Source organism: Malus domestica, chromosome 10, assembly GCF_042453785.1.
Source record: "Malus domestica chromosome 10, GDT2T_hap1".
NCBI lineage: Eukaryota > Viridiplantae > Streptophyta > Magnoliopsida > Rosales > Rosaceae > Malus > Malus domestica.
In genome coordinates this window covers 31077180-31091625 of record NC_091670.1, presented here as the reverse complement: position 1 = coordinate 31091625, position 14446 = coordinate 31077180, and the positions used below count along the sequence as shown (strand labels likewise).

Below are 14446 nucleotides of genomic sequence, written 5' to 3'. Positions count from 1 at the left end.
TGTTTTGCATCTATGTTCATGAAAGTCTCGTGGTGGGTTTGATGCCGATTTTATAGGTACTGTTTGAAACATCTAATCCCTTGAGAATAAGAAAACATGTTTTAAGAAGGTCCCTTGTTTTCAAAGAGATTGGATTTGTTTTAGGGTGTGAGAGATAAGTTGCAGAAGCTTCGGCTGATTGTTGCTCAACTCCAAGTTGTTCTTGATCCAGAGCAAAAGCAAGCCAATAATGAAGTCAAGGTGGAACAGCATGGCTGAAGCTTCCGCAGCTTATTCTCTCACACCCTAAAACAAATCCAATCTCTTTGAAAACCAGGGACCTTAAATTTTCAAAGCTTGAAATTGAACTTTGCTCCTACTTGGCTTCACTACCAGATGGGATTCGTCACCTCACCTCCTTAAAAGAGTTGGTAATCGTGGATTCTCCACCAAGAATCTGGTTCTCACTTAAAACTCTTATGCAATGTAAAAGCAGCTCCACGACAATCTGGTTCTCGTTCTTCATGTTTACAACAAACTTCTGTGTTTACGAACTGGAAATGTGGTGCGATGCCGTGTAAAGGAATTGTAGTGTTGTGTCGTCGTCGAATGGAGGTGGTCGGACAATGCAATGCTGCATCATTTTTTTGTTTGTTTTAATATTCCAATCTGAGTTAATGAAGTCTTTCAAGAAGCCACTAGTCTGATTCAAGGGTTTTTAGTTTGTTTACAACTCATGATTTCCATATATGTAATAGTGCATTTGCGCAGTCTGATATATTTAGCAAAACTGGTAATGTATGTCTGATAAAAAGATGGAAGCTTAATTTCAAATAGTACTATGCCAACCACGGACATATTCACTTACTACAGATGTGATTTGAGGCTTGAAGCATGGTAATTATGTTCTCTCTATACATCAATCACTCTTCTAAATCAAATATCATCCATATCTCATTCACCCTGTGATCAAATTCAAAAGGCGAATTGTACTGTGCAACAGTATAAGCTGAAGTGTGATTGGCTGCATGGCTTTTGTCAATGGCAGCAGACCAAACAGTGCCTGCAAGACTGGCCTGCAAGGCAGCAGCTTCTTCTCCGATGTTGTAGTCAGATACGAATCCACTGAATTGCCTCACCGCAACATATTTAGGTTTCCATGTTTGAAGATGAAGGCCTTCTGCTGGTGGTGGGTTTTCTTGGTTCTTCTTTGGCACATAGAAGCTCACCACAAATGAGGACTCACAGAGGGGTCCTTCACTTGGTGAGACTTCGCTGAGGACTGGGGCAGTCATCTCTATTTTCTCTTCGTACTTGTTCTTCCCTTGAATGTAGTCAAACAACCTGTGTAATTAACATATATGAGACTTTTCGTATGTAGCTTAAATTAAAGAAAAAGTTTGATTTTATCAGTATTAAAACTCCTCATTTCATTAAGTTTCCGCTTTCAAATCAATTTCATTTACTACAAGAGTCGCTAGATCGTTTCCTTGTGAGATTATTTGTTACAAGCGATATTGTTACAAGAGATAATGAGAGAGAGGGAGAATATCTGAATGCAAGACCTATAGTATGCGAATTTTAATATTCTTTCATCCAATAATCACGTAAGAAATGGTCGGACACAATGTTTCTTCTAAAAGAACTAATTATTCATGATGATAATCAAATGGTGAAACGATTTTGGATTTCAATAATTTTTCGCAAGGATGATTTTTAGATGGAAATTTAAACACAAGACAGTTTGTCATGTTGAAATTTAAACACAATGGTATTCCTTTTAAAGGTATCTCTCTTAAGAATGGGGTCACATGTATGCTGACCATAGAGAGAGGAGGAATCAAATATTTCATTGTTTATCGAGAACACATGAGATATAACAATGAAACATGTATGGTTCGACAGAAAGAGGGCTATATATAACCAACCACCACATACCATTATTTTTCACATTCACATTCACCCACATATACATATATGTATATATAACATATATCCGCAAGAAGAAATTCCCATAATAAATCTAGCTCAGCAAGAACATATGAACAAGGAAATAAAAAGGTAAAATACCAAGAATACAGAAAAATTGAAGGGGAAAAAAGAAACTTACTGTAAGAAGCCAGTTCTGGTGGCTTCGACAAGAGAGATATCTTGAATAGGAGAAGTCGACATCCACTCTGTCGAATTGTATCGACGGACTTCGTAGCCATTCCCGACCTCGACTGTGTCGAAGATAGGACACTCTATGCTGTTACATGATGGTGGAAATATTACCAAACTGTTTTGAGTTTGTGGCCACAACCCCAGGTTCAGATTGGAGAGAAGGCTCAAGAAAAATGAGAGCTTAAACATACTGAAAGAAGCCATGGATGAGTAGTAGAGAAAGATGCATGTATTTTTGTTATTTATATACTACAGAAAGATAGGGTAAACTTTGTGAGGTTGGTATGGTGCTGATTCTGCTGAAGAGCATCCAAATGCCTCAGGTCCACATACTTTTAGAACTTGTGCTTGTGGCACTATTGTGATTCTTGCAAGTTTTTGGGGTCATTTACAACTGATTTTAGCGGTTCATGAATGTACACGCTTGTGAGATCTTTGTCGATTTTTCTGGAATCAAAATCCAGCCGTTGAAGCACGATTGATTATTTGATGGTAAAGATTTTTCTGTTTTTGTTTGATCTTGTGCACCCTAACGCAGTATACTTTTTCACAGCGGTACATAGCTCCTTTATAAGTTTAACATTAAATTCTAACACAAACCTATTATTTTGAACAAAAATATTGTCACTTTGAGCAAAGTTATGTACTTATTGCTTGTTTATTAATTCGTAATTAGAATTAAGAAGAAATTAAAATGCAGAGAAGTCCGAGTCCGATACAGATTTCAAAGAAACTGAAATGAAGCATATTGATGAAACAGTGGGATCTAGTTCCCAAATGATCCGTTGAGATCACCATGTATAAGAGTTTTTCATATGTGAGTTGATCAAACAATTTATTTTGGTATGTCACACAACAAGTAAATAAGGGATTATGATATATTGAGGCTTAACACATGGTTTAATCAAGTGAATTAATATAATTAATTCTTAGAATTAGAGTTGGTTACAAATTCTTAAAAACTGATCTATGATAGGTAGAGCAGTTGTCGTATAAGTAGCTTGATCCTTCTTCTCAAATCAAGGTTGTTCTCTTATGATTGCTAGTCCTATTGAGAGCAAGGAACGCTAAAGGATTTCAGAGAAGGGAAAACAAACACTCATCAAAATCGTGATGTCTTCCACTGCAAGTAAGTCCCATAATAGCTTCTCCAATTAGGGTTTATTGCTATATGCACAAAGTTGTGAAAACGTAGATTAATTGCTTGATTGTTATGATCTATGGACGATGATTAATAAAGGTTTACACACCAAGCACAATAAAGAGCTATAGGAATTGATAGCTTAAACTATACACTCAATAAACACAATCAGGTAGAAAAACCAAGAGTAAAATTACCTAGTAAAAATCTCCAAAAAAAAAAAAAAAAAAAAAGAAAGAAAGAAAAACTCGTTCCAGATATTTTTATTGTGAGCATGACTTTTTTTACCATCCCAACCGATCGTATTGCATGCTCTCTCTCTCTAATTGAGGTGTAACATGTCTGATCTATACTTTTGTTGTCCTCAACTTTGATTCGTACGAAAACTATTAACTATGAAACATTATCACTAAAATAAAGAAGCTATTACATATGATCAGCTGCTCATGAGTCTTGTTATTCTTTATCACATATTCTATATATTATTCTTCATCAAGCCTACATGCATGTATTCATGACGTTATTTTGATACATCTCTTACTTATTCTAATCTGGGCAATATTTGATCATGAAAATCATCCCATTGCATGCTTCTGAATCCAGATACGTGCATTTTCTTCGTACTTGCCTCGATTATTTTTATAGAGCCGAGCAATCTTCTTTTCGAGAGGGTCGTCGGGATTTGGATCAGTTAGCAATGAGCATATTGAGATCAACACTTTAGAAAGACTAAGAGCAGCGCTCCAATTTTTTTTTAGGGTATCGAGACAGATGGTTCCAACGCTACTGATGTTTGGGTGGTATACCTTAGTCTTAAACTGAACCCTTGGCTGGGAAGTTAATCTCAAGGTAGAATACACCTCCTTCATATGGGCTAGCAGGGGGTCCCATAATTGTAGCTTGCCATTTGAATAGGTTTCCGGAGGATTGAGGACCTGCACTGATATGATTAGGAGGATCCTTCTGTAAATCTTTGAGCTCCTTCAAAATGCGTTTTGCGGCAGCCATTGACCTCTTCGCAAGCAAGTTCGGAAATGAAACAAGTCTCTACCGAAGCCCTTGGTACGTACTTGTCTGATGAATCGCACTGATCGCGCTTTGATCGAAGATGAAACTGTTGTGTACTGTATAGCTTACAATCTACTCCATTCTCTTGAATTTATAGGATTAATTTGTACATTAGTTTCATATCTTTTTGGAGCAATAATTGAGGCCATTGATTTTCCAAGATGGCATGGGTTTAGCAACTATTAAGATGACGGCATGGCTTAGCGTTAATGAAAACAAAAACAAGAATGAAAGGTGGATATGAAATTCGAGATTGCCTAATTATAATTAATTAAGACCATTAACTTCCAAGATGGCATGGTTTAGCATTGATCTATCTAACCTTGTGGACTTGCAGGGCTATCTTTGCTTTTTTGGTTTTCAAGATCTCAGCAACTTCAGAAATGAGTGATCCGCTGAGTGATCCGGTGGATAAACACGTTATCAGTTTGGAAGGTAAAATCTGGAGACACCCATGCAAGCTAATCTTATCCATGCATGTTGTTGATGCACAAAATCGGAGGTTTTGGAACAACGTAAATCCGACCGGGACTCTGCAAGAAATGTAAATAACACAAGATGTATCGTGGTTCACCCCAAGGTTTGGGCTACGTCCACACTGATATTGTATTTATCTGAGGGGTGAGGGAGAGAACCTTTGTAATGTGAGAGGGGATGTGAGGAGGCTTCAAGGCCTAGGAATTGGCCTCTCCTAATTGTGAGGGTGAGGAGTCATTTTTAAAGAATAAGGGCTCCTCACTTATTACATATTTGCCCATTCCTTTATTACATAATTACATTTAAGTCCTCCGAGTATTTGTACGAGATCTAAATACGAAGGCCCTAAGTATGGTATAAACAGTAGTCCCCCAAGTCTTCAGTCAAGAGAGTCTTTTGGCTGGAGACTTGAAATTCAGTCCATGTGTGGGCTGATGTAACTAGATGTCATCTTGAACTGATGCTCGATATGAGGCGGTGCCCAATCTGAAATGATGCTCAACTAGAAGTAGCACATGTTGCGAGGCTGCTCTGCTTGTGGCTTATGTTGCCTTGGTTGGCTCGGCTTGTGGCGTTTGAAGGTGAGGCAGTCCCTTTTATAGAATAAGGGCTCGCTCCTCAATACATAAATGTGGGCTAGAGTTGATGCTTGCGGCGAGGCGGTTGCTCAGTAGGCGACGATGCTCTCTAATGATGGTGAGAGAGTCCCTTTTATAGAATAAGGGCTCGCTCCTCAATACATAAATGTGGGCTAGAGTTGATGCTTGCGGCGAGGCGGTTGCTAAGTAGGCGGCGATGCTCTCTAATGATGGTGAGGGAGTCCCTTTTATAGAATAAGGGCTTGCTCCTCAATACATAAGTGATGGGTTAGGAGTGATGCTCGCAGCGAGGCGGTTGCTCAGCTGGCGGCGATGCTCTCTAATGAAGGTGAGGGAGTCCCTTTTATAAAATAAGGGCTCGCTCCTCAGTACATGAACAATGGGTGCTCTCTAATGAAAGTGAGGGAGTCCCTTTTATAGAATAAGGGATCGCTCCTCAATACATAAATAATGGGCTAAGTCCCCCAAGTATTTTTCATGAGGCCCAGTTGAGGCCCAATATATGGTACATAATGTAGTCCCCCAAGTCTTCGGTCAATAGAGTCTGTTGGCTGGAGACTTCAAATTGAATCCATGTATGGGCCGAAGTGGCGGTTGTTCGGAGGCAGTATTTGTATACCCTGCACTGAAGCTTTGTAGGTGAAGCTTTGCAAGTGAAGCTTTGAAGCTGGAGCTTTTGTAAATGAAGTTTTTAAAGCTGGAGCTGTGTAAATGAAGCTTTTGAAGCTAGAGCTTTTGTAAATGAAGCTTTTGAAGTTAGAGCTCTATAAATGAAGCTTTTGAAGTTAGAGCTCTGTAAATGAAGCTTTTGAAGCTAGAGCTTTTGTAAATGAAGCTTTTGAAGCTAGAGCTTTTGTAAATAAAGCTTTTGAAGGTAGAGCTTTATAAATGAAGTTTTTGAAGCTGATTGACATGAGTGATGCTCATGAATGTTTATGTTGATTGACATGAGTGATGCTCATGGATGTTGACATGAGTGATGCTCATGAATGTTGACATGAGTGATGCTCATGAATGTTGACATGAATGATGGTCATGAATGTTTATGTATGATTGACATGAGTGATGCTCATGTATAATTTTGGAGTACTGGACATACTTTTGATCACCTGGTTGGTGATAACAGCGGCAGGTTGCCGAATTTTTTTTTTGGTAGTACTGGACGTACTTTTGGTCACCTGGTTGGTGTTATTTTGGGCTTATGGGCCTTCGCCCTCCAAACAACATTCTAGCCCATTTATTTTGGGCTTGACGTTTTTTTTTTTTAATTTTATTACCCTCTGATGGGGTTTATACAGATGTCTCCGAAAGATAAGAAAAATAAATCACATCATACATCTGCCAAGAAAAGTAAATCACATCATTCTAGTAAGTTGTTTATTCCTTGCTTTTGCTTTCTCTTTTCCCTTTTGGCAGATGGCAGACAACGCTTCCGTATTGGTTGAGGAAGTGCGCAGGTAATTATCAGCTATCACAGTTGGGTTTCTTGGGTCATCCTCGGGAATATTTCTTTCAACCTTGCCGACAAGATCTGCACCAACATAAGCAGCTTTGGTATATATGCCTCTTCTTTCTTTTTTTTCTGCTGCTTGAACACAAGCTGGTGTACTCCAGCTGTAAAAACCCATCAAGTACCTGACAGCCTTCGTGAGTGTTTTCATTGCTGGATGGTAGGTAGTCTCTGTAAAAGTTTTCTTCTTGGTTTTTACTTGGAAAAGGCGACACCGACGTATTTCTGTACGATTTTGAGGTCTTTCATCATGGGAAAGGAATCTTCGCAGGACTTGAGCACGACAATGGCGCTGGGGAAGCTCATGAGAGCGAATTCCATTGGGGTCCACCGCGGAAAGCACATTATCCACGACCATCGGTGCGAGCAGAGTCGAGTACGACCACGACCATGGCCAGCTGAGACAACATCAGCCTACACACCAGCGACCACGACCACAACATCACCGTCTGCTTCCTCTTATTCTGCGACAGCGACGGTGTCATTTTGGTGGCGATGGCGATGGCTGGGGCCGGGGCAGGTGGTCTCAAGCTTAGCACGTGCTACTTCTCGTCGCCATGATTTCAAAACATAAAAGGCGTAAGAGAGAACGCCGGAATCGCAAATGAAGCTTGCCCGTAATCTTCGTCGTGGCTGCGGACCTGAATTCTTCATCCTTCTCGTCTTCGCTGTCGCTGCCATCGTCGATCATTCCCTAGTTCCCACTTGGGTTCGAAACGAAGCAGTCGGGCTCAACGACCCGACCAAAAAAGTCATCAGCTTTGAGTGCCTCTGAGCGCCATGATACCTAAAGCTTCCACTCCTTGTACTACCCGCTGCACAAAAATCCGGTTAGGCTGAGACACAGTTTTGAACAAGTAATCATTGGCCCAGCTGATTGCCACGAGAGCGTTCCTCAGCTTATTTGGAGGCATTGAATCTCCAAACTCTATCACACTCAAAGCCAGCATTGTCGTCGTGACCGCCATCGGAAAGCCAAACTAGACATTATCACCGACATCGTAATAGCCACTGGTCAAGTCTGTGTTGCATGTCCACCCGTCACTGAGTCCTGAGTTAGCTCGCTATGATTGGCGCTGGTCCTGATGTAAGACCCCCAAGCTCTGCCCCTCGAAGAATAGTATGGCCTTGGACAATGCCTCTTGGTAGTCATGGCTTGATGATACGAAGCTTGTGAGCTCGATTAGGGCAACTAGGGTAAAAACGGAAATCAGAAAATGAGGGAAGGAGAGATTCTCAAAATCCCGTGGTCGTGGGTTGACCCATAAAATCCCGTCAGCTAATAGGCTATTAGAAACCCATTTGCAGATAGCAGCCATATCTTTAATTTCTGCAAACCCAGTGAGAGAGGGGAATTGCAATCTTTCGGTTTTCAGCTTTTTCTGTTGTTGTTATTGGGTGGGAGAGTTGAAAGAGTGTTGCAGATTGATTTGGAGGACAGGGTTGCTGGGTTTTTGCAGATTCATGGTGGAGGTGAAAAAAAAGAAAGAGAACCGACACAACCTTTCGTATTGTTTCCCACAGACAACGTCAAATGTTGATGCACAAAATCGGAAATCTTGGAACAACGTAAATCTGATCGTGACTCTGCAAGAAATGTAAATAACACAAGATGTATCGTAATTCACCCCAAGGTTTGGGCTACGTCCACACTGATATTGTATTTATCTGAGGGGTGAGGGAGAGAACCTCTGTAATGTGAGAGGGGGTGTGAGGAGGCTTCAAGGCCTAGGAATTGGCCTCTCCTAATTGTGAGGGTGATGAGTCATTTTATAGAATAAGGGCTCCTCACTTATTACATATTTGCCCCTTCCTTTATTACATAATTACATTTAAGTCCCCCGAGTATTTGTACGAGATCTAAATACAGAGGCCCTAAGTATGGTATAAACACGTGTCATTGTTTGGCTTTTAATTATGAGATAAAAATTGGTTTATATGGTTAACCATTTTGTTTAATTTGTTCTGAATCAGTGAAGGGGGGTTTTGAATCAACCACCTAAACACAAGAAATTGAGTCTTTTGAATCGTTCTATTTTTTATTTTTATGACAAGGGTTGAATCATATGATGCAACTCTTTTTTATATAATTTTTTGAAAGAGAAAGAGGGTGTGATTCGAACGATTTGTAGAAGGAAAACGATATGAAAATTAAGGAAATCATTATTAAAGGAGAAATTTAATTTTGTGTGGCATTAGGTGGAGGGAAATTCTATTGAAATTCAAATCAATTTCTCTAATTCCTTTCAGAATTATATTTCTCAATGCTCCTTTTTATTGAGAGGGATCCAATTAATTTTCATAATATAAGCCCTCTAATTAATCCCCACAAAGTGATGATTTACTACAATTTTGAGGGATCTAATATTTAAAAAAAAAACCCCAATTTTGATTATATTTAACTGAACTCTCATTCGGTTCTTAATTCATGTGATATGATATTATTATTTCAACCCCCAATTTGAAATAATTAAATTATGATGATTATTGGACTCAGATCTAAAGCACGGCTTAATTACCCCAACTAGTAGAGAATAGATCTTTGTTATTATCTAATAGCTAGTCTTAATATTTCAAGACCTAATTTTATCTTAACAAAGATTTCTTATGCGACACGCAATTGTACGGCTATAATATCTTTAGGGTGCGTTTGTTGCACTAAACTAACTCGGACTGGACTAGCTTCAGGGACTAAACTGGATTAGCTTGGCCTGGACTAAGCAGTACTAAAATTGTGAAGTGTTTGGTGCAGGCCCGGACTAGCCAGGACTAAATTTTTATTTTTTATTTTTTTATATTTAATTATGAAAACTTCCACTTTCTTGTCTAATTTTTTTTTTAAGAGATAAAAGATGCTTTATTGAAAATATTATTCATCTCATAAACAAAATGGGGAAAGGATTTTGCTTTACATGAAAGTCTACATATTTTTTTCACCATCAGCCATCAATACATTTACAAGTTGCAACTACTTGTGCTTAAACTTGAGTTCCTTCGCATATTCTTCAGTGCCCTTCAACTACTTATGTAGATCTTGCATGCTTCAATTGCAACTGCACAGGCTATGAGGTGTCCAAAATATGTAAACCCATGAGAAAAAGAACCAAGCATGCTGGTATGAGAGTGTATGACATCTGAAACTTCTGGGCTCACAAGAATGTTGATTGGCATATATTCAGAAGAAGAGCCTTTCCCACAGACAGGGTCTGGTTTAATGTTGTATTTGTCACACCTATACATGTAGCCAAGCCTTTAAAATGCATAGATTACATCGTTCCAAATGCACAGATTACATCATCATAAATAGAATGCAACAATTATCCCTGGTCCCTCTGGTCCCTCAGTGTGCAATACAAATGGAGCTGGAAGATCAAACTTTTATGGGTAGTCAGTGTGCAATACAAAGGAAACCATAAAGAGATGCTCATGTAGACTTCTAGATACAAATGCCAACTAGAACACATGAGCAATGAACAATAATTTGGTAGATAATATTTTGAGTGTCATTTATGAACACTAAAGTTAAACTAATGCCACCACGGCCACGGCAATAAAAATAACTGACTAATAAACAATGTAGCACAAAGTAAATGTTTGCAGGTTAATGAAACAGAAAGCTGTTGAGAATAAAAGCTAACTGTGTCGCAAAGACCTGTAAACTTCTATGTACGCCCTGTTAAACGAAATGGCCAGCCACAGATAATAAATCTGGACATCAGATACCATGGGCAAACAACTCCAAAAAGATACAACAACAATACATATTCACACAGACGACCACATATTAGACACAACAGGAGCAAGAAATCGCAAATGAGAATGAACTAATCGTTCAAACTGCAATCTCAGTCGAAAGATGGTGATTTTAACTTACTAATCACAGAATATCATTAACGTTAAATATTTGCATCATAGATTGCAGACTTACTTCCAAAAAGATACAATTGAAAAGTTAATAATCCTAAGCAAACAAAATAAATTACTGAAATGGTCGTACCCAGTGCACAAGGCTCCCGCTTTACGCAGGGTCTGGGAGAGGTGAATGTCGGCTAGCCTTACCCCCATTTTATGGAGAGGCTGCTCCCAAACTTTTATTGCTCTGAAATATCAGATAGTCGATCACTAATTCACCCCATTGCATCTAGATGCAAGTAAGACAGGTCGTAATAGCTATCCTCATATCTATAAAAAACCAAGTTCAAATAATGAAATGGTAAACATAATACCGCACCCACCACTGCCACCAATTCAACCATTAAATTAACCCACTTCACACCTACCTACATCATTGGAATTTAAATCAATTCTAAGATTCTAAAAATACATATAGAGCATCAATTCTAAGAATCATGCACAAGCAATTGTACCTCTCATAGAGCTACAGAACAATGTCCCTGCAAAATTCAGTGATTCATGAGATGCAGGGGATAATAAATGCAATCAAATACAAGCAAGACTGACAAGTTCAACCAATTTGCTTAATCCAAAATCTCTAAACACAAAATACCCAATCGATTGAGCAAACCATGAACAACAACAAAAAACACCGGGATAATAATTTCCACTGAAAGATTCTTGCACCATCTTAAAAACCCAACCCCAATTACACAAACTAAGAAAGCAATCCAACGCAGCAAATGAAAATTAAGAAATCAATATTATGTAGAAAAGGTATTTAGAGTTCAAACACCTCTGAGTCCGTCAAGCATCTCTACCCAACTACAATTCAACAGAGATCGACATGAAAGACAAGAAAATCCAAACGAATTTAGAAATCAGAAAGCTAGGGCCCCCAAATCCAACGCAGACTTGTTCGTCTTCTTTTCCTTCTGCTGCTGGGACTCCTATTTCACGACGCAGCAGAAAGCACCAAACGAAGACCATCGCCATAGATACAAGTCCATCGTCGATTGTTTATATGTTGGACGGCTACCAGGTGGTGCGACAAGGAAGGAGAAGGGAAATGGCAAATGTGCGAAGGGACGATGAGCAAGATGCAGTTGCAGCGGTTGATGTGCAAATGTGCGAAGGAGAAGGGAGATGACGGGATTAGAGGGCGGCTTAGCAGTCCTCTCCGAATCGGGGGGTCTCACTAAGACCTGTTAGCGAGGGACTCAGTCGAGGAGTCCCTGCTAATGCCACTAAACTTAGTCCGGGTAGGGAACAAACACAAGACTAGACTAAAACTTAGTCCAATCTAGTCCAGTGAAAGACAGTGAGTCCAAACAAACACACCCTTAATGGACAAAGATTAATTGTATGGTTGGATCTTACATGTCTTACATGATGACGTATGTGCTTTATAAGCCTCATTACACTACTATATGAAACAGTCAATTGCAATTAGTATAAGAACTTCATTCTTGTTGCCATTTCTATCCTGATAATAATTGCTTTTAGTTTTCCCACATTATATTCAATTTGCATACAAAACAAATTGATGTTGAATGCTGTAGTCGTAATCATTTCTCTCTAATCTATTGTAGTACTGCTTATTTCTTGTGCTTGGTTGGATATCGATTGAAATGGAACAAGTTTAGGGGTGTGGAGCATACGTAGGACAGATATAATAGTTGTGATGTGTATATTAACTAGGTGGTAATGTATTTTCCATGTTTGTAGAAAAGTTTAAATCTCAAGAAAGTGAATTAGATGATACAGCTTCCTCTGAAGAATTGAGAGATGCCCGGCCAACTTCACCTCCTAAACCCTTTTTGGAAAATATCCTCATTCATGACGAGGAACCGCAAATTGACATTGATGATGTCCTCGGGGATGGCTCCGGGAATATTATCGTAGATTTACATGGTCCTCGAGATGCAAGTTGAACAACTTTAGTATAATGATATCATTTTCATTATTCTACATGTTAAATTAAAGAGTTTTTGTCGCAAAATGTCATGCTTTTAGTAACAAAATTTTTAACAAAATTTATTTTAGTCTACTTGACCATATGAGCTTATAATTATCCCTGTTCTTTTACCATGAGGCTATATATATATATATGAGATGGGGTAAGTGAAGCTTTTCTAATTATTTACTCACTTAAATCTAACCTTAATCTATCATGTTTTCTCAACTTACACATACATATACATGCTTCGCAGTTTAGCTACAGATTATGCTAATTTTTTCTGATTTTTATGTATGAATTACCTTGACATTGAATTAATATTTATAATCCTGTAACAGGTTAGAGTTAATTAGTCAATGTGTGCATATATGTATGCTGTAGGTATATCTCGGAAGAGGCACCTAAAAACCGCTCTCCAGCTCCCGCTTCACCCGAAAAGCAAACCACCTGGTGCTCCGGCTAGCGGAAGAGAAAGCAGGCTGAGGACCACAAGACCCATGTCCCTCTGGTGTTGAGGGAACGAAAGGAGGATGACTACTATTGGCACAAGTTCTAGGTAGGGTTAGTATATGATTAATTATATATACAGTTTCTAGCTATAAGTCATTTCAATTTTCTTTTATTAATCAAATCTTGGTTTTCACATGTAATTAAAATGGTGTTCTTCTTTTACATGCGCAGGTGTTGGGAGAGATCTTGGTCGCCTGATGTGGTCTGATAGGAAGTTCTGTTTGATGCTCAAGCTTAACTGAAGTCGTGAGGGGCTGCATGTTTCTTTTTAGAACTATTTTATTTTCAGTACTTTATTTCGGCTTGGTCAGAACGCATGAGCTTTCGGGCTCGTTTTATCTGGGCATTTTATTTTGTAAACTTAATGGTGCTAATATTTAAGGTCCCTTCTATACATGGGGGATTTGAACTTATAATTTTTCTGGTAATGCTTTTCTTTTCGACGTTGGATGTTTAGTACTAGGTGGACATATTTCAGTACCACATATTACTGTTTTCCTACTAAAAGCCAGTTGGTTTCTATCTTATTGTTAAGTCATCTCCAATCATGTCTCGTAAGGCTAAACGCAGCCCTTAGATATGTTTTAGCCCTTAACCTTTTATTTTAAAAAAATAATTAAGACTCTATAGGCTTAAATATTCTTCATTTCCATTTATGCAAGGCTAAATCTTTTCATCTTGACTCGGCATTCACATGTTGGGACCCACCGAGAGGTTTGAGTGCTTGCTCTATATAGCCCTTGGTTAATCTTAGCTTTGATTCGTTTTGGCAGATTTATTTTGGCCTTTGGTTAAAGACTACTTTTGCACAAATTAAGGTCAAAAGTGATCTACAACCGTTGGCTGGAGATGACCTTAATTAAATGTAGTACAAAGATCGCTGGAATTAGTGGTAATGTGTTTGCTTGGAGTTACAAACAAATTCAACTTACAAGATAAGAAGAGCTTTCAACCCCTACAAAAATGGTTGATTTTTGCACACCCATTTCCCCTACCCTACACATTTTCTTTTTAATTTAGATTTTGATTATCTTTTTATTTGTTCAATCTAATGGCAAACCTAAATTGTTTTTGAGAAGTTGGCTTTAGTAATTCTCTTAGGATATCACCATTTACAACCCTCTCTCAATATGTATCTCATCAAC

At 38.7% G+C, this 14446-nt stretch overlaps 1 protein-coding gene, 1 non-coding gene and 1 pseudogene across 2 annotated transcripts; all 3 read right to left on the bottom strand.

The window, feature by feature from the left end:
- Nucleotides 1-759: 759 nt before the first annotated feature.
- On the bottom strand, nucleotides 760-2503 carry LOC103445722 (uncharacterized). The gene is made up of 2 exons (XM_008384746.4): nucleotides 2090-2503; nucleotides 760-1323 (listed from the first exon to the last, which is right to left on the bottom strand). Exons 1-2 carry the CDS (start codon nucleotides 2344-2346, stop codon nucleotides 903-905), a joined length of 678 nt encoding a protein of 225 aa, XP_008382968.1. The 5' UTR covers nucleotides 2347-2503; the 3' UTR covers nucleotides 760-902.
- A 1355-nt stretch (nucleotides 2504-3858) lies between these two features.
- On the bottom strand, nucleotides 3859-4291 carry LOC103445733 (ubiquitin-conjugating enzyme E2 11-like; annotated as a pseudogene).
- A 6484-nt stretch (nucleotides 4292-10775) lies between these two features.
- LOC114819356 (small nucleolar RNA Z196/R39/R59 family) lies at nucleotides 10776-10858 on the bottom strand. The gene has a single exon (XR_003766413.1). It is a non-coding gene; the product is annotated as a small nucleolar RNA Z196/R39/R59 family (small nucleolar RNA).
- Nucleotides 10859-14446: the final 3588 nt, after the last annotated feature.

What these genes read in the sequence shown, in the direction of transcription:
- LOC103445722 (XM_008384746.4), bottom strand. Translation starts at nt 2,346, where the DNA reads ATGGCTTCTTTCAGTATGTTTAAGCTCTCATTTTTCTTGAGCCTTCTC. An exon ending in ACCAGAACTGGCTTCTTACA is followed by an intron (nt 1,324 to 2,089) that starts GTAAGTTTCTTT and finishes TTAATTACACAG; the next exon opens with GTTGTTTGACTACATTCAAG.